We start from the raw sequence: 20,308 nt of genomic DNA on the forward strand, positions 1-20,308 counted from the left end.
ATACAGCAACTATGAATTTTAATGGCTCTATTTCTGAAATTAACCTATGTCAGTATGTTGCATTTTATTTTAATTTTGCTCGTGTTTTTATTTCTACTTCCCAAATGGTTATTGGGATACTTTTGGTTTCAAATTGCGAGAAAATGTAATTAATTTTGTGCAAAATTAAATATATTTTGGTGTAAAATTTGTTGAATATCTGACATTGCATTAGTGTAGATGTATATATTTGCAAATTTGTGATTTATTCCATTAATTTTGATTAAGAACATGATGACTTATTGTCTTTTAGCTCATACTTGTGTGAAATCAGTTGTTTGGTCGGCCATCTTGAAAAATGGCCACCATATTGAATATTTCAGGTGGCTAACAGGTTTTTCTAAAAGAGAATGATGTTAGCTAAATATAAGAGAAATTTGGTGCTTGTACCACTAACTGAACGATTCTTGTGGTTTGGAGACCTAATCTGCTCCACTATATGAGGGGACGCACACACAGACACACCCACCTTCATCATCGTCATCAACCTGAGAACGCGCAGACCACATCTCCTTCCAGAGCTACTGCGCGGACACCGCTGTTCTCCCGTGCGCCGTGTGTGGACTGCGTTTGCTCGCATACGCTGCGTAGACCGCGCTTCCTCCTGTGCGCCTCTAAACCAGAACTAACACCAGGACTAAAACTGGGACTAACCCAGTCCAGGACTAAACCAGGACTAATCCAGGTCTAAAACCAGGACTAAAACCAGGACTAAAGCCAGAACTAAAACCAGGTCTAAACCAGGACTAAAACCAGGTCTAAACCAAGACTAAACCAGGACTAAAACCAGGTCTAAACCAGGACTAAAACCAGGACTAAAGCCAGAACTAAAACCAGGTCTAAACCAGGTCTAAACCAGGACTAAAACCAGGTCTAAACCAGGACTAAACCAGGACTAAAACCAGGTCTAAACCAGGACTAAAACCAGGACTAAAACCAGAACTAAAACCAGGTCTAAACCAGGACTAAACCAGGACTAAAACCAGAACTAAAACCATGTCTAAACCAGGACTAAAACCAGGTCTAAACCAGGACTAAAACCAGAACTAAAACCATGTCTAAACCAGGTCTAAAACCAGGACTAAAACCAGTGATCTCATATAGAAAGCATTTTTCTATCAATAATATTTGTAATGTGGTAAGTAACGACTTTTATTGTCTTTAAGCAGACAACACATCGTATGTTAATATTTCCAAGACTTTGCTACTTTACAGCAAACAGTTGCTTATTCATGGAAACTTGGTGTCAACAGACAATTTGAAGAGAACAAACAAGAATTTTCAGGATGTGGTTGCTACATTCACGCAGTTTTAAAAAGCATGACAATATCAAGTAATCCAAAGTATTTAGATTACGTTACTCACCTTAAGTAATTTAATGGATTACAAACATTTTGGTATATGTACTCTGTAATCTGTAGAGGAATACATTTTAAAAGTAACCTTCCCAACACTGATGACATCTGTGTAGGCTGCAGAGTAGAGCCCTAGATACATACACCCAGATACAAACACTGTAAGACACACCCAGGACCACACTGGCAGTTGAACCTGTTTAACACAAAAGCAAAAAACACATTACACCATATAGAACTAAAAATGTGTTCGCTCAACTGTTTTACCCAGGCAGATGATTATTAAACTGACAGAGAGTATCTCAATACAAACTGAAACCAGTGACAGAGCCGCTATCAGGACTTTTCCATATTTGAGCTGAAAAAAGCTCTAACATTGATGATCACTCTCATGGCCCAATAATGGGTAAAAGTGGCAAATGATAGTCATATTGTTGAGTTTCTATAAGAATTTTTATTTGTATCTTGTGTCAACAGGAACTACTCATCATTGGCTCATTCACTTCCTTATCCACCTCCAAAGACTTCAAAGTGGGCTCTTGAGCAACCTCTAGTAGATTAGATGGAGGAGGGACATTTTGCAGTTTGATTTGAAACACGTCCCAACTCTCAGGAAGAAGGCCTCTGTTGAAAAGTACAGACGCCAGGTAGGAGAACAACAAGATGGCCACCAGGGCACACAGCATGCAGATGGTTTTAACTGGAGCGTGCTGCACATAGACACCATCCTCCAGAGTGCATCCTGGGAAATGTAGTATCACAGGCAAGCCTGTGGTTGGGTCCCCACAAAGAAGTCTTAAACAAACTCCAGCAAAGAAGCCTATTATTGCTCCATATGGATTTGACAAATTAAAAAACAGAACACAAACTAACTGAGGGAAAACAACAAGGTATGCCACCTCTGCGCCAATCAAAATAATTAATATAACACTGTTTTTAAGGTTGGTGAGAAGAGTACCAGCGACACCCGCTACAGTCACAGACACACGGATCACCCACTGGAACTCTCTATCAGATGCCTGGAGAAGAAAGGATAACAGCTTTTATGTTTTTAAAAACTGAAGATTACAGTTCCAATCTTTTCTTTTACCTGAGGTCTGATGATGCTTTTGTAAATGTTGACTGTGAAGACAGAGGCAGCAGACAGCATCACAGAGTCTGCAGAGGACATGGCGGCAGCAGCCACACAGCCAATCCCAATGATCGAGATGTAGGACGGGGTGAGGTGCTGCAGAGCGATGGGCAGGACTTGAGCTTTTTCTCCTCGTTCAAATGGAGACGGAGTGCCATAAGACGTCTGGTTCCAGTCTGAAGCAAGGTACAAATTATTGCTAATTTCTCTATCTTTTGCACAGCCTTAATATCACATTGAAGTTTATGTACACTAACAGTCAAAACCTTGGACAAACTTTCATTCTTTCTTTCTTTTCATGATTATTTACACTGTAAGTTTTTACTGAGGGCATCAAATATATGAATGGATACATATGGAATGTACTAAACAAAAATCTCAAAATAACCCCAAATTTGTTTCAGATTTTGTTTTGGTCACTGATTTGGACAATTACCATTCCTTCACCCAGACACGGAACACATTGAAGTGAAAAACATTTCAGACGACTTCATTCTAAGATCACTGAGAGAAGACCAAAGGTTTGCAGCAGTGTCAAGCAAAGGGTTAGCCTGATTCTTCAGTCGATTTCACTTCATAAAAACCGTCTGACCTCGCAACGTTAGAATTCAGCCGGGTAAGTTTTTTAATTTAACCAGTCGCTGCCATTTGGTCGTGACATGTGTAATGCACCGCTAACGGGGCTAACTGGTATATTAAGCTTTTCCCAAGTCCCGTAGGAAGAAGGACAATAACGTCTTTCCCCTTGATAAAATTCACCAAACATTCTCTTTGTTCTGGCTTTAAATCCTCAGTCTTGGGAATCGTTGCCAACACAGAATGTATTCACTGATTGGCTGGTGCCTGAACTCGCACTTCCGGGGTTCTTGCAAACTGTCTAGTGTATACTGATTCCTGACCTAGTTGCTGGAGAGAAATGAAATTAAGCGGAGGCACTAGGTGGCACCAGCCTCCCTACAGACACGGCACGCACTGAAGTGAAAAACATTTTAGGCGACTTCATTCTAAGATCACTGAGAGAAGGCCAAAGGTTTGCAGCATTGTCAAGCAAAGGGTTGCTACTTTGAGAAATCTGAAATATATATATTAAAAACTGTTGAATTATTACACTGTTTTTCTTTGTCATATAATTACATATATCTTGCTTCATATATTTGATGTCTTCCATATGTATCTAAAATGTAGAAAGTAGTACACATCAAAAAAACAACACTGAATGAGAGAAGGTGTCCAAACTGACTGGTACTGCATATCCTCAAATTAACTGTTGAAAAAGCAGATTACACATTGCAATATGTAGAATGAAGTCACAGGTTCCTGCTTTTGCAATTTTTAAAAACTTATACAAACTCAGAACAGACTGGGGAGCCAGGGAACCTCTTTCACAAATTAACGAAACAAATATGAGATGAAATGAAGTAGTTTATATAAAGTCTGATTTCACCGGCTTTACCTACTCTGTCCATTTAGACCACATCTTGTAAAATAAGTCCAGTTGCACTTTGAATGAAAATGAACCCTTTTCCATCATGTAGATTTCCTGCACAATATGAGTCTAGTTCTCAATTGTTGGTCACTGTTAAAGCCACTTCGTAGTTACTGCCTTTTTACTTGCTGCCAATAGAATATAGAGTAATCTCTTGTTTGTGTTGTTAAAGCCAAGATACAACGGTTCAAATGACAGGGGGAAAACAAATGAAAAAACATTTTGGAGATGTTGATGAATCTCTGACCAGTATCCAAAATGACTTTTAATATTCAAGTCCTCAAATTCAACTGTCAAAATTCAGAGTGGAAAAGTCGCAATGAAAAATTTTGCAGCACAGACAGTAGATACAGGCTCGTTACGTGAGTCAGATGCTCACACTGTCCAGGTCTATTTGGTTGTTCTTTTAACCCTTTATATGTTAATTTTTTGAAGACTCCGCCCACAATCTTTTTTTGGCAGAGGTGGGACCAAATACTTTTTATTCTTGGATGACTCCACATTCTCAAAAAATATGGAAATGGATAGCAATATCATTACCACATCTCCAACAGCATGACCTATTCCTTGGTATTTCTTCTGTACTGGTGTAATGAAAAATCTCATTAGGTTTTTCCAACAGAATTCACTTCATTCTCCCAATTAACTTCTGCCATTGAAAACTTTCCTTGGTACTGCATATCCAACCCTAAATCATTTGTGGGGAATACCTGTTGAGGAGGCTGCAGCTCCAATCAGAAGTGAGGGGATCCCCATTATCACGGTGAGAACAGAAGCGAAGCAGCAGGTGACCGTGGCTGTGTGAGTTGAGGAAGCTGACAGCGTCCGCTGGTGAACACACTGGTATCCCAGACTTCCCAATGCCTAGCAAGTCAAACTCTGGTTTAATGTAAATCTAACATTAGTGTAGAAGTGCGGGAAAGAAGGTTCACCAAATATAAGAAGTCATCCAGTTTTATTCCGATGGTTTTCAGATCTGTTTGACCGACCCACGGAGCATGTAGGGTGTTGTTGAGCAAAGTCTGACTAATGTCCAGAGTAGATGGGTTCATGAGGACGAAGGGGACACACAGCCACTGCAAAAACAGACAACAGCACTTCAAACTAAACATATAAAGACTGACATAGGTAGAGTACATGTTCATTTGGTTTTTTTTCTTAGACATTGCATCTTGTTTGTGCTATGTTTACGTGTATCAAATGTTGCCCTTGGGTCAAAACGATGAGATAATATTACACTACTGAAGGAGTTAATGACTAATCTGATTAAGAGTTTGGTAGAATATTGTAATTTTAAGACAGAGCTTTAAAACATAATCTTACCAAGCTGCCAAAGACCAGGATGAGCTGTATAATGTCAGTGTAGGCCACAGAGTAGAGCCCTCCCAGCAGAGTGTAGGTGATGGCCACAGCAGCAGACATCCAGATACACACACTGTAAGACACGTCCAGGACCACACTCAATGTTGAACCTAGGAACAAATACACGTCTTAAAGTTTTTCTCTCAAATATTTTGGAGGGGTTCTGTGTTTTACCGAGGCAGATGAGTATTCCGGCCAACATGAGAAGGTCCAGGCACACAGACACCACAGTTAGCGCTGCAGTCAGGACCCTCCCATACTTCCTCTGGAATGGGTCCAACATTGTCACATATTTGCTATCTCTCATCGGCTTTGCAAATATAAACCCACCTAAAAAACAATAAAAACTAAACAAACATAAAAAAAAAAAAAAACTACAAAAGACACTAATGAACACTAGTGTAAATCTTGGTTAAACCTCAAGCATTTTGCATTAGCAGTGTAGAAGTCTGCAAAGATCAAAAGGGCACACGCATATTTGTCCATAAGATTTCCTTGGAGTGAGTTCCTCATACGTTCACTTACAAATGACAAAAGTTGCAAAGTATGCCATCAACATCAACATGGTGAAGCTTAGTCCCATTGAAGGAGTGTAGGCCATTTCTGTGGTGCCCACTACAAATCCTCCTCCAACCCATGTGGCTGTAAGACAAGACAGTTTTAGAATTTTGAGTCCTCTTAAGATCTTAGACATGACCATCAAATACATCTAATAATAATGCACAGCAACATACCTGTCATGGTAAAAATCCCAACAGCTAAGTTAATTTTGCGGTTTCCCAGGACAACCATCTCCACTTCTTTGGCTCCACTTTTCTTCTGCTCCGTTTTGGACTTAAAGGAGGCCCAGATCCCAGTCCCCAAAACCAGCAGATAGAAGACCACAATGGCTATAACTCCAGGTATGTTCACTGCCATGATGCTTCAAACTAAACAGAGAGACAAATGGTATAAGAAAGTGCTCACATTGCATGGTGAGCTAGTCCCTCCTTCTTTCTGTTCTGTCTAGTTTATTGTTAACCAACAGTACAGTGTGTAGGAGCTCATAGGACATTTTGCAAGGTCTTGGCCATATGCTCAATTCTCAAAACTTTATCTGCTTTTGCATTTAACATATAATGTATCTTTCAAGTGTCTTAAAGGCAATATACGTATCAGAATATATATTTTTAATAATAATCTGTTTATTCGGAAGTCATGTTACTCCAGACAAAAAACATGACTAGTACAGCAGATATTTGGACTACAAACATGAACCAATGCAGAAATAGGGGAACCACATTTTTTCTACAGTTTTATGTTTACACCCCTTAAAACAGGCTTTTTATACTAAAGAATCACATTTTATTTATGTTTTTTTTTTTTAAAGGTAAGTTCAGAATTCTTGACTACTTACCATCTGGAGTCAATGACCAAGAGTGTGACGGAGCCAGTCCGTCTATGATTTTAGGTGGCGTTTTCCCCCCCTACACGTAACCGCGGTCTGCACTGGCGTGCCCGCGCACACACGCTGAGTCATCCCGCACACACGAGTTCATTCCCCGTTTTCCCCGCTGTTTCATTCATTCGCGCCGTATTCACTGTTATCGCCTTCTCCCCTCTTTCCTCCGTTACTAATTCGCCAAGGGTGCACACTTGAGCGCGTTAGAGTAATTTATTTCATACTTGTCTCGTACCTGTCCGATGACGCCGTCTCTCTCTCCTTCGACGCGGCGCGCCTCTGCCAAACCGAGCCCCTATTTCCTGGTAGTTGAAATAGGCGCTGTTCGCGCCGTGGTGCTGACCATGTGACGCGCATTATGTAATACGATTTTCTTTACGTTTTTCAGCTATTATTTTTGACATGTAATGTACATTATTACTGTGTGCTCAACGTAGCATAGACAAGGTAGGTTTATGGTTAAATTGTTTGTCTTTAGAGTGATTTTGATATATTGCTCAGTGGGAGGAGTCAGGGGAGTATAAAGGGGAGCCGTTCCTGGCTGTTAATCAGTCTGCCACCGGGTACAGAGCAGGTAACGTCGGTGTGCTGTACAGATTCTTAAAGGGGACAGTTAACGCAGAACTCGACCCTGTTTCTTCAACGTAAATACTTTTTGGATTGTTTTGCTCACTGTAAATATTCTGCACTGTTTTTGGGATTTTTGCACTTTGGACACTGGCACAATAAACCACCTGCACTCAGAATCTCGATCTTGCCTAAGTTTTTGATAGAGCCCCGCCACAAAGAGACAATAGGCTAATGCTGTAGCCAAATTTTGTAACAAATAGTTTACAAATTAAGTCTTCTTCAAACAATACACACTGGTGCTGCTTTAAATCTGCCTGAAGGGAGATGATAACTACACCGAAACCGCAATGAACCTTACACTACTACTTGTTTAGAGTTTGTGTCTGAGTCTGTTGAACAAGACTGAGCATGAACTGTGACTGTGTTATATCAGTATAATTATGCTCAATTCAGCTGACAGCTGATAATTGATTCTGTCTTTTGCTGTGGACCCTACCTGGGTGACAGGTTACGCAGACAAGCTGTGAGGAGAAGTCATTTGTGGGGGTTATAGGCTATGAAGAAAAAGTGAGTTTTGAGCTGTATTTCTTCCACAGTGGGGACATTCCAGTGTTCCAACCCACAGTTCAAGAACAACAGAAGAATATCAAAAATCACAAGTGACAGTGCACAAACTCAAACAATAAAACATCAGCAAAATGAGGACAATTCCAATAAAACTGTGTGACAGTTTGGATAAATAAATCAGTGAAACGACTACAAGGGATGAAAAATGTATTAGTTACTGCTACCCAAACACATGTCCTTTCAACTGACAACAATCACATCTTTGAAGGAGGACCGGGGTGGTTTAATTACTTTTTCCTCACTATTTGTACTGTAATCTTATTTAAAAATATCTATGCATGGTGAGACCACGTGACCCCACGGGAATGTCCACTGAGACTAGAATTAATACGGAAATAATCCTACGGGCTAATTGCAAGTACTAGCAAATATGCTTATTACCACTAGATAGAGCTACCTTCATATTTCATTACCCTTCAATACGGCATCTTTATTTGAGATTTATTTGAACATGTGAGCCTCTTAGAGTAACCACGTGCCCCCATCCCCCGCCCTCCCTTTCTGTTGCAGGCACCAGAGCCATAAGCGGCAAGCAAAGTTCATCCAGCAAAGTTCAAGACTTAAGAGGAGAAAAGGAAAAGAGGAAAGACTGAGCTGTGTTTACAGAGGTATTTGTGAGCTCAGCTGTGGAAGGTGACAAAGTACAAAAGTAAATGTACAAAAACTCACGTAGTCCGTAGTTCGTTTGATTTCTTTTATTTGCAGATTTTCAGCGTATGCAGTTCAGTGCGGTGCGGTGCGGTGCGGTCAAAGACCGTGTCGGTCACCCTCCACAATGCCATTCTCCCCACACACCTGTCTCCCTATTTGACCTGATTATTTGACCTAATTTACCTACCTAGGACACACCCTCTTACGTGGACCCACTCTCTTACGCTATAAACCAAAAGACAAATTGACTGAAGTAACTTAAATTGGGACTGAAAAGAAATCATTTTAACATTTCTATAATTTTAAGAATAATATTTTAATAATTGTTTTTAAGGTATAATAAAATATGAATTTATGGCAAAATATAAAATAACTATTTAATAAATTAAATTATGGCTCTAACATCTCCAGCCCCTAATTGCTGGTCTAGCAATTACAATATTATTAAAAAGTAATAATTTTACATTCTATTTAAAATGTTTCACATTTTATTAAATATTTTTAATATCTGGATGGGGGGGTAGTCAAGTAAGGTCAGGTCAGTAAAATTTGGTTTTGAGGCAGTTTCAAAGTCCATCCATTTAATCTTCATTTTCTAATATTAAGTGGAGTTTGGTCACAGGTCGTTGGAGGATACCAGTCTTAGTTTTAATGAGGGCACTTCGTACCAATCCTTTACTTCCAGGTTGTGTTTGCAGGACTCTTCCTAGGATCCATGAGTTCCTGGGAGCAGTGTGGTCAGCAATGACAACAACATCGCCCGGTTGTAAATTTCTTTTCACTTTGTTCCATTTGACTCTTTGTTGCATGAATGGGAGATATTCTCTAATCCATCTTTTCCAAAAGAGATCTGCCAAATATTGGACTTGCCTCCATCTTCTCCTGGAGTAAATGTCTTCTTTAGTGAATAGTCCTGGGGGCATTACAGGTTTTGATTTAAGCAGAAGGAGATGGTTTGGTGTGAGCGGTTCCACATCATTTTTATCATTTGTAACTGTTGTGATGGGCCTGTCATTCATTATTGCTTCCACTTCACAGAGCATCGTTTGCAGAGCCTCATCATCTATAACTTGTTCCTTTGTAATAGAGCACAATATCCTTTTCAGAATGCGGATAAGTCTCTCCCATACTCCACCATGATGAGCTCCTGCTGCAGGATTGAATGTCCAGTCTATGCCTTTATTCAGGAGTGTTTCACTGATTTTGTCATGATTTAATTCTTCCAGTGATCTTTTAAGTTCTTTATCTGCTCCAACCAAGTTTGTGCCTTGATCCGATCTGATGCTCAACACTGTTCCTCTGCGACATATGAATCTTCTGATGGCATTTATGCATGAGCTGGTGTCTAGACTATTGGCTACTTCCAAATGAACTGCTCGAGTCTTTAAACAGGTAAAGATCACACCCCATCTCTTTACAGTAGTTCGGCCGCGTTTGGTTTCAAATGGTCCGAAATAGTCCATGCCTACTGTGCTGAATGGTGGCATGTCTGGCAGCACTCTGTCTTGAGGAAGATCTGCCATCTTCTGCTCTCCAGCCGCAGACTGCATTCGCCGGCAATAAACGCAGTATTTTATGATGTTTCGTGCAGCAGCATTAGCAGAAGACATCCAGTACTTTTGATGGAATTTTGACAGCATGTGGTTTCGGCCAGTGTGACCAGTTTGCTCATGTATGTTTCTGAGTATCAGTTTAGAGATGTGGGACTTTTTGGGCACAATAATGGGATTTTTTATCTCTGTGGGCATGGATAGTTTGTTAATTCTGCCACCAACTCTTAGTAGGCCATCTTGATCTAGCTTGGGGTCCATTTTATAGAGTGGACTGTTCTTTTGGCAGTACTTTCCCTGATTAATGAGGTCGATTTCTTGTCTATAGTATTGTTTTTGTTCATAGGCAAGAATACATTGTTCAGCATTTTTTACATCTTTCACTGTCAACTTCTCATTTTCACACAGTTTTTCATCTTTCTTTACTTTTGTCTTTCTCAGAAGCAGTCCCTTGACCTTCAGTATCCATGCAACACTTCTTTTTAGTTTATTCCAATCTGAAAAATATTCCATTAGTTTGCTGGTGGGACTCTTTTGTACAATGTTGACAGTGTTCACAAAAGCATCTTTCTTAATCTCAGGGTCGTCATTTGATACAGCATATTGCATTGCCTTGGCCATTGTGTTTCATCATATGTCAAGAAATCAGGTCCATTAATCCATCTTTTAGATTTCAAGAATGTCTCAATATTCAACCCACGAGAGGCATCATCTGCAGGATTGTGCCTAGAATCAACATATCTCCATTGGTCCATTGAAGACAGTGCTTGGATTACTGCAACTCGATTTGCAACAAAGGTTTGAAATCTTCGTGACTGGTTTCGAATGCATTTCAATACAGACTGACTGTCTGTCCAATAAACAGATTCCTGTAAATCCATTTTCAGCTCTGATTTCAACATGCGATCAACACGAACAGCAAGAGTGGCAGCAGTGAGCTCCAGTCTGGGGATAGTCATTTTCTTTAGGGGTGTTACTCTTGATTTGCCCATTATTAAAACCACGTGGACGTGTCCTGAGCTGTTTGTTAGTCTCAGCTGGCTGTGCCGTACCCCTGCTCGCTTGCATCAGAGAAGTGATGCAACTGAGCTGTTGTTGTTTTACCAAAGTTCTCTGGTTTTAGACATCTGTTTATTTGAAAATGTTTTAGTTGTTCCAATTCAGATAACCACTTTTCATAACACTGACACAATTCACTGGGAATAATTGTATCCCATCCGCACTTAATTTGACAGAGATTTTGCAGGATAAGTTTTGCTTTTAGCACAAATGGAGCTACCAGGCCCAAGGGGTCATAGACAGAGCTTACAGTGGACAGAACAGCTCTTCTGGTAAGTGACTTAGTTTTGACTGAAATCTGGAATCCAAATGTATCATTTTCTATATTCCATGTCATGCCTAGAGCTCTTTCAACAGGTAGTTTGTCTCTGTCTAAATCAAGTTCTTTTATTTGTTTTGCCTTGTTTTCTTCTGAAATAGTAGATAAAACAGCACGACTATTACTGACCCATTTAGTGAGTTTGAAACCTCCTTTTGCACACAGTATACTCAGTTCTTTGACTAGTTGAATAGCCGTTTTTACTGTGGGAACAGATTTGAGACAGTCATCTACATAGAAGTTTGATTTTATTGTTTCGACCGCTGCAGCTGTGAAACTGTGTTTATTGTCCTCTGCTGTCTTTTTCAGTGCAAAATTGGCGCAGCTTGGTGAAGAAATGGCACCAAATAAATGCACTTTCATCCTGTACTGCTCCAGTGGCTGGCTCACATCTCCATTTGGCCACCACAGAAATCGCAACAGATTTGAGTCCTTTTCATTCACTCTTACCTGGTGAAACATTCCTTCAATATCTGCCATTAAAGCAACTTGTTCCTTGCGGAATCTGAGCAACACTCCGAGCAGTGAGTTGGTCAAATCAGGTCCTTGAAGCAGCTCTTTATTGAGGGATATACCCTGGAACGAGGAAGTACAGTCAAAAACAACTCTGAGTGTCTTTTTGCGCTTATGATAGACACCATGGTGGGGTATATACCACACCTTGCCATTTTTTATGTGCAGATCTTTTAATGGTACCTTTTCTGCATATCCTTTTGTTATGATGTCTTCCATAAATGTTTTGTACTCCTCTGCAAAACTGTCATTGTGTTTGAACTTTCTGGCCAGATATTGAGCTCTTTGTTCAGCAATGTGATAGTTATTCGGCATCACAGTGTCTTTGTTGCGAAGTGGCAAAGGTAAGTAGTAGTGATTGTCTTTCAATGTTGCCTGTTGTGACATCATATTCATAAACTGTGTGTCTTCCACTGACATTTGGGGCTTTTCTTCATATTCTTTTTCAGGAAAGTCATGGCTGTACTGTTGCATTAGAATAGACTCCAGGTTTTCAACTGAAATGCGGTTTACTGATGTCACAGGTCTACCATGTTTGTCCACAGCTGCAGAATTGAGTGGCCCATTCACCACCCATCCAAGTAAAGTTTTTACAGCATAGGGTCCATTACCTTGGCTGTTTATAATCTGCCACGGTTCCATAGCCTTTGGCACATCTACTCCTATCAGGATTTCCACATCCGCATCAATTTCTTTAATTTCAATGTCTTTCAGGTAAGGCCATTTGTTAATGTCAGTTTGTGTGAATATGTTTGCTTTTGTTACAGGAATGCTTGTCTGGGTATATGTCTTTTCCATTTCAATGAAGTTATTGCCACTCATATCTCCAACCTGTAAACCATTTATTTCATAACTGTTCACTGGCTTTCTTTGTCCCATTGTTTGCAATAAAACCTGTGTCTTTTTTCCATTGATGTTTAGCTGTCTCATAATATTTTCGGTACAAAATGTAGCTGTGCTTCCAGGGTCAAGAAAAGCATATGTTAATATTGTCTTGTCTCCTTTTGCTGCTTTTAGTTGGACAGGTACTATTGATAATTTGTAGTTGCTTCCAGCCCCAGTATCAGAACTTGTTTTTCTTTCCATTGAGAATAATGTGCCACTGACTGATTGTTTTTGTTGCAGATTTTGACTGTCCATCGCGTTGTGTATATGTAGCACACTGGGATGTCTACCTTGACAGATCTCACACGTCATTCTTCTTTTACATAATTTACTCAGATGACCCTTGTTTAAACAACCAAAGCAGATACCATTATTTTTAAGCAGCTGTACCTTTCCTTCATGTGTCTGTGATTTTAGTTTTTCACATTGATCCAAAGAATGATTTGATTTCCCACAAATACAACAAAGTGTTTTACAGTTATTTATTGACATGACAAAACTGCTGCTTTTGTTTTTCTGAGGGCGCAGTTGAGGCTTAGAGTCTACTGCCACTGTAGCTTTTGAATAGGTTTTCTTTGAGACATCTTGAATTTCACCAAACAGAGGGTCCTGCAAGATACTGGCCTGTCTTTCAATAAATGCCACAAGATCAGGAAAATCTGCTCGTTTTTTATTTGTCTCTAAGAGTTCATATGCCACTGTTCTCCACTTTTCTTTGAGTTTATATGGCAATTTGGACAGAATCAGTTTTAAATTTGATGGTAGATTTAATTCTTGCATTGCTTTTAACTGTCCCATTGTATTGCAGCATCCTCTCAGATAAAGTGCATATGCATGCAGAGCATTGCCATCATCAGTTTTAATACTGTTCCAGTTAAGAGCCTTTTCGATGTATGCATTTGCTATTTTGATTTCATCACCAAAATGTGTTTTTAAAAGTTTCTGTGCTTCTTTATAGCCCACATTTGCATCCATGTGAAAACAGCTCCTTACAAGCTCTCTGGCTTGGCCACTTGTATATTGTTCCAAATAATAAAGTCTGTCATCATCATTATTTGTTTTACTCTCAATGCCATATTTAAACGCTCTCACAAATGTCTGAAATTGTAATGGATTGCCATCAAACACTTGTATTTGTCTAGAGGGGAGTGAGGACTGTTGCTGCTGTGACATTAGAAGACTTGTGATGTCATTTTGTTTTTGAATAACAGAAAGCAGCTCTTTAGATAGGGAAGATTTGTCTGTGCTTGTGCTACTTTCAGAACCACTTTCACATTCAGATGGAGGAACTCTGACATGTACTGGTGTAGCATTAGATTTATATTCTTTGGATGATGTTCCAACGTTGGCTGGTTCATTTACAAAACGTTGAAGAGGAGTCTTGGGTATTGTACCTATATCAGGATATTTAGCAGATGAAGTTTCAGAAATACCCATAGATGCATTGTATTCTTTGATACTGGTGATATTTTGATCATGTTTGATTTTACTTAGTGCTTTGTGTGACATTGCATTTTCAGGACTTTGAACATAGCTGTCCAGAACACTTAACCTGGCATCAGATGCAGCTATATTTGCTGCGAGCTCCATTTCCTCCAGTTTAGCAGTTATTCTGGCCTTTTCAATTTCCATTGCATGTTTCTCTGTTAATACAGCCATACGAGCCTCCATAGCAGCTTTTTCAGAGACCAATCTCAGACGTTCTTTTGAGGCACCAGAGTTTTGAGATTTACTTGATTTTGTGCTTTTTGTTGACACATTTGATATACTGTCTTTTGGCTCCACCAAGACCTGTGGGTCTGGAACCATAATCCAAGCTTCCACATCCATCATAAATGTATTGAATATTTCCATTTTAGGTTCATACCAGTCAATCGTCTCATTTTCCTGTATTTCTAGAGGTAAAAGTTTTTGCACTGCTCCATGACATGTTTTAAACTCATTTAATGACACTTTGAATTGTTCAAAAACATTTGCAACATAGTCCATATTTTGAGGATTTGACATGAGAGCTTTAATTTCATTCATTCGTCTTGTACATGCACCCAGCTTTCCTCTCCGACTGGCGCTGAGCCTTTTGAGGTCATTTTCAGTTTCGTTGTTCTGCACAATGTCGTTTTGAGCATTTTCCTCCTCATTTCCTTGTTCCACAATTTCATCCATTTTTCACAAATTCGTTCCAGTTTTAATTAATTTCCTTTACAATCCACACATTTGATTACTTCGTGCGTATTTGTTCACTTTTCCAGAGCGCACGGTAGCGCTTGAGTTTACTCACGGCACGCAAGCCTTGTGTCTTTACGCATCCAGCGGCGCGGCGTCTTTGATTCATTCATAATTCCAAACTTGTGTCCGCGTCGCAGCGTCTTGACTCCATCCAGCGCAGGCTCGGATTCCAGCGTAGCCGAGGTCTTTGACTTTGTTATGGCTTCTAGTTTAACATGAGCTGTAACACATGTAAATAGCCATCCTTAGGGCGTCCGCTTCTTGACTCACACGAAATGTACAAAAACTCACGTAGTCCGTGTCATGTTCATGTTATTGCTGAAGAACGAGGCGTGTTTTGTGTTCAATAATTCCTTCTTTTTAATACCCCGTAATAACGGTGAACTCTCATGTACAAGTGCTACACTACTTCTGTTAACAACACATACAGATAACACTGCGGCGCCCCCGTGTGGCACACGCCATTATAGCTACTGATCATAACATCCCCCTTTCTTTGAAGATGAACAATACACAGTAGTATTAAAATGACAAAATACTTTTTTTTTTTTAAACGTTACCAAATAGCTAATAATGAACCATTAGCAAAATGTATGGAGCAACAATGCTCAAATAAAATGAAAGTACCTTAGAACAAACACCTTTTTTTTTTTTTTTTTTTAAACATTTCTTTTCAACCTTATAAGTTCAGTCGGTCTGGTTTCTTTACTTCCCGTGTCGACCTTCTCAGTTCTTGTTTATCTGGTATAGAGTTCGCATTACAGTTCATAGGAGGTGCAGAAGGTGGATCTGGGGGAGCATCACTGGGCTCACTGGCTGTTGGTGGAGTCTTAAGGAGACTGCGGCGATTACGCCGAAGCACCTGTCCATCCTCAGTTCTCACTGTGAATGATCGTGGAGCCACCTCCTGTAACACAATTCCTCTTGAGTTCCAGCCATCAGCATCCTCGATCCTGACTGTGTCGTTCCTCGCAAGAGAAGAGAGTGATTTGGATGAAATGTCATAAAATGCCTTTTGTTTCTTTTTCTGTTTGAGTTTGTTGTTCAGTTTTGCATGTTTCCTTTGTGAAATAACCCTTGTGTAGCTAGGAAGCATTGTGCGCAATTTTCTGTTCATTAATAGTTCTGCAGGTGACAGTCCGCACTCAAGTGGAGATGCACGATAACTGAGAAGTGCCAGGTAAGGGTCAGAGTTACTATCCGCTGCTTTCTTGAGCAGCTGTTTCAGAATGTGGACACCTTTCTCAGCTTGTCCATTTGACTGTGCATAATGTGGACTTGAGGTGACATGGCGGAACTCGTACTGCTCTGCAAACTTCTGCCATTCCCTGCTGCTGAAACATGGGCCATTATCACTCACTACGATTTGCGGGATGCCATGTCTGGCAAATATCGACTTGGTGTGAGTGATCACGCATGCTGATGATGTATTTGTAAGTAGTGCCATTTCAGGAAAGTTGGAGAAATAGTCTATGACTACAAGATAGTCTTTGCCTTTAAGGTGGAACAGGTCCATTCCAACTTTGTGCCAAGGTGATGTGTGTGCTGTTCCGGTATCACCATTGGCTCTTTGCTCTGCCTGCTCCTGTGTTTTTGGCAAGTTTCACATTTACTCACCAGAGTCTCAATGTCTTTGTTTAATCCAGGCCAGTACACTGACTCTCTCGCCCTCCTTTTACATTTTTCAATGCCAAGATGTCCTTCATGTATCCTGTTCAAAACATCTGGCCTCAAGACTTGTGGGATAACTATCCGTTCTTTCTTTAGTAAGAGTCCATCAACAAAGCTCAATTCTCCTCGGACATGGTAGAAGTGGGGACAAGAACCAGCAGGCCATCCTTCGTCCATGTTCTGAATGACACGCTGCAGTTCTGTGTCCTGTGATGTTGCTTCAGCTATTTGTCGTGACTTTGCGTCAGATATAGGCAGTGCACTTGACACAAAGTTAATGTGGCTTTCAATGTCCTCATCTGTGGTACTCACACTGTTTTCAGCAGGTGCTCTGGACAGGGCGTCTGCAAGCACCAGGTGTTTCCCAGGTGTATAGATCAGTTCAAAATCATATCTTTGCATTTTCATCATTAAACGCTGGATCCTCGGTGACATTTCATTTAGGTTTTTCTTAATGATGGAGACCAAAGGGCGGTGATCTGTTTCCACCGTGAAAGATGGTAGTCCATAAACGTAGCTGTGAAACCGTTCCAGTCCGTAGGCCAAACCCAAACACTCCTTTTCAATTTGAGCGTACTTGCTCTCTGCTTTTGTCATGGCCCTTGACGCATAGGCTACTGGTTTCCAGTGTTGATCCTCAGCTTGCAAAAGTACCGCTCCAATTCCATCTTTGGATGCGTCAGTTGATACTTTGAGCTTTTTGGTGTGGTCATAGTAGGCTAAGACTGGTGCTGTAGTAAGAGTCTGTTTAAGTCTTTGCCATTCTTGCTCATGTCTGGTAGACCACTTAAAGTCACAGTCATTGTGCAAGAGCTCACGGATGCAGGATGTCTTTGCTGTGAGATTAGGAATGAATTTGCCTATGAAGTTGACCATTCCCATAATGCGCAAAACGCCTGTCTTGTCTGTTGGTCTTGGCATGTTCCGTATCGCTTTTATTTTGTCTTGATCTGGTTTAACACCTTTGGCTGTGAGTTTGTCTCCCAGAAAAAGAATCTCCTGCACTGCAAATTCACACTTGGCTCTGTTGAGTTTTAGGCCATGTTTTTGAATGCGTTCCATCACTTTGTATAGTCTTTGATTGTGCTCCTGGAGAGTTGAGCCCCATACAATTATGTCATCTATGTAGACTCGAACTCCCTCTAAGCCCTCAATGATCTGTTCCATTGCTCTGTGGAATATTTCTGGTGCTGACTTTATTCCAAATGGCAGTCTAAGAAAACAATACCTCCCAAAGGGTGTATTAAAGGTACAGTACTTTGTGCTTGTCTCATCAAGTCTTAACTGCCAAAACCCTTGTGATGCATCAAGCTTTGTGAAATAGCTAGCTCCTGCCATTTCACTTATTATTTCCTCACGTGTAGGTATCTGATAATACTCTCTCTTGATGTTCTCGTTCAGATCTTTTGGATCCATACATGTTCTTAGCTCTCCATTCTTTTTCTTTGTGACCACCATAGAGTTGACCCAATCTGTGGGCTCCTGAACCTTTTTAATTACACCCAGATTGGTCATTCGGTCTAGTTCTTTTTTGAGAGAATCACGCAGTGGGGCTGGGACCCTTCGAGGTGCGTGTACAACTGGCTGTGCCCCTTCTTTTAGCTGTATTTTATATATGTAAAGGGCAGTGTACCAAAACCTTTGAAAACATCTGTAAACTGCTTTACTATTGAGTCAGTATCGGATTTAACATGTTTCTCAATACAGTACACTCTTTTGACCAGCCCCAACTCTTCACAGGATGTATCACCCAGCAACGACTCAAATTTTTCATTCACAACAGAAAAGTTTATATTGTGTACTTTACCTTTTACAGTTACCTTCAGTTTGCAAGTGCCTAAACACTCTATTGGCTGCCCATTGTAATCTTTCAGACCTGCCCTTTTCTTGTATATTTGTGGCTTTATCTGCATCTCTCTAATGTCAGACATGCTAATGAGATTAGCTTTTGCACCAGTGTCCAGTCTCATAGTAACAATAGTCCCATTTACCTGCAGAGGAGCTAACCATTTGTCCTCATTGGTACCACGGTTAACCTTTTCCTGATCATTTGCACAGTTCACGAGGCCAACAAAGAACGTGTCACTTAAATCTGTGTCAGGACTGTCATCCACGATATTCACATTTCTGCCTTTCTTTCCCTCTTTCTTTTTGGAGAAACATTGTTTGGCAAAATGATTCCTCCCATGGCAGTTGGAGCATATTTTCCCAAAAGCTGGGCATTGCTTTGGCTTGTGCTGTGTTGCGCAACGCTTGCAAAAGAACGCGCCGTCCTCGGTCCGCTGTGCAGGACGGGTCTGTTGTTGGCGACGTCCCCTCTGAAACGACACTGCGCCGACTGCCGCTCCGTCGCTCATAGGTGTTGTGGTGGAGATCTCACTGAACGTTTTAATGTGCTTGTGTGACACTTCGTTCGCTCGGCATATCTTTATGGCTGCTTCTAGAGTCAAATCCGTTTCGCGCAGAAGCCTCTCTCTTAACTTTTTGTCTTCAACGCCAAAAACGATTTGGTCTCTGACCAGCGAGTCTTTCAATGTCCCGAAGCCGCAAGACTGCGCCTTTAAACGCAGCGCGGTCAGAAAACCGTCGAATGGCTCATTCTGAAGCTGTACACGAGATCTGAACATATATCTTTCATATGTTTCGTTTTTCTTTGGACTGCAATGTGCTTCAAACTTTGCAAGTACGACCTCCAACCTCTCAGTATCTTCAGCCGTCTCAAACACGAACGTATTGTAAACTTCAATGGCCTGTGGCCGGGCCAAAGTTAGCAAAAGCGCTACCTTCCTCGCGTCCGGTTTTGTTTCCAGCCCCATTGCAGTCACATACAGCTGAAACTGCTGCTTGAAGACACGCCAATTTTCGTCGACATTGCCCGTCAATTTCAAGTTCTCTGGCGGTTTTAAATCCATGTCGGCTTCTCCGGTGGTTGCTCAGCTTACTCGGTTTACTCCTGGTACCATGTCATGTTCATGTTATTGCTGAAGAACGAGGCGTGTTTTCTGTTCAATAATTCCTTCTTTTTAATACCCCGTAATAACGGTGAACTCTCATGTACAAGTGCTACACCACTTCTGTTAACAACACATACAGATAACACTGCGGCGCCCCCGTGTGGCACACGCCATTATAGCTACTGATCATAACAGTCCGTAGTTCGTTTGATTTCTTTTATTTGCAGATTTTCAGCGTATGCAGTTCAGTGCGGTGCGGTGCGGTGCGGTCAAAGACCGTGTCGGTCACCCTCCACAATGCCATTCTCCCCACACACCTGTCTCCCTATTTGACCTGATTATTTGACCTAATTTACCTACCTAGGACACACCCTCTTACGTGGACCCACTCTCTTACGCTATAAACCAAAAGACAAATTGACTGAAGTAACTTAAATTGGGACTGAAAAGAAATCATTTTAACATTTC

General features: G+C 40.8%; 2 protein-coding genes across 4 annotated transcripts; both read right to left on the reverse strand.

The window, feature by feature from the left end:
* Positions 1-1,247: 1,247 nt before the first annotated feature.
* Positions 1,248-7,594, reverse strand: LOC110155340 (high-affinity choline transporter 1-like). 3 transcript variants are annotated; one of them, XM_055157835.1, is made up of 9 exons: positions 7,051-7,594; positions 6,109-6,303; positions 5,900-6,016; positions 5,549-5,704; positions 5,336-5,484; positions 4,945-5,088; positions 4,723-4,876; positions 2,485-2,702; positions 1,248-2,413 (listed from the first exon to the last, which is right to left on the reverse strand). In XM_055157835.1, exons 2-9 carry the CDS (start codon positions 6,290-6,292, stop codon positions 1,865-1,867), a joined length of 1,671 nt encoding a protein of 556 aa, XP_055013810.1. In that variant the 5' UTR covers positions 6,293-6,303; positions 7,051-7,594; the 3' UTR covers positions 1,248-1,864. The 3 variants fall into 3 exon arrangements, with proteins under 3 accessions (XP_055013810.1, XP_055013805.1, XP_055013816.1); XM_055157830.1 differs by having other exon boundaries at positions 5,336-5,502; XM_055157841.1 differs by lacking the exon at positions 5,549-5,704.
* A 1,685-nt stretch (positions 7,595-9,279) lies between these two features.
* LOC129409373 (uncharacterized) lies at positions 9,280-15,830 on the reverse strand. The gene is made up of 4 exons (XM_055155192.1): positions 15,507-15,830; positions 12,288-15,435; positions 12,042-12,167; positions 9,280-9,369 (listed from the first exon to the last, which is right to left on the reverse strand). Exons 2-4 carry the CDS (start codon positions 15,150-15,152, stop codon positions 9,280-9,282), a joined length of 3,081 nt encoding a protein of 1,026 aa, XP_055011167.1. The 5' UTR covers positions 15,153-15,435; positions 15,507-15,830.
* Between the last annotated feature and the right edge of the window lie 4,478 nt (positions 15,831-20,308).

The sequence above is a fragment of the Boleophthalmus pectinirostris genome, unplaced genomic scaffold (assembly GCF_026225935.1).
Source record: "Boleophthalmus pectinirostris isolate CB_2022bp ecotype Guang Dong unplaced genomic scaffold, ASM2622593v1 HiC_scaffold_10, whole genome shotgun sequence".
Lineage (NCBI taxonomy): Eukaryota > Metazoa > Chordata > Actinopteri > Gobiiformes > Gobiidae > Boleophthalmus > Boleophthalmus pectinirostris.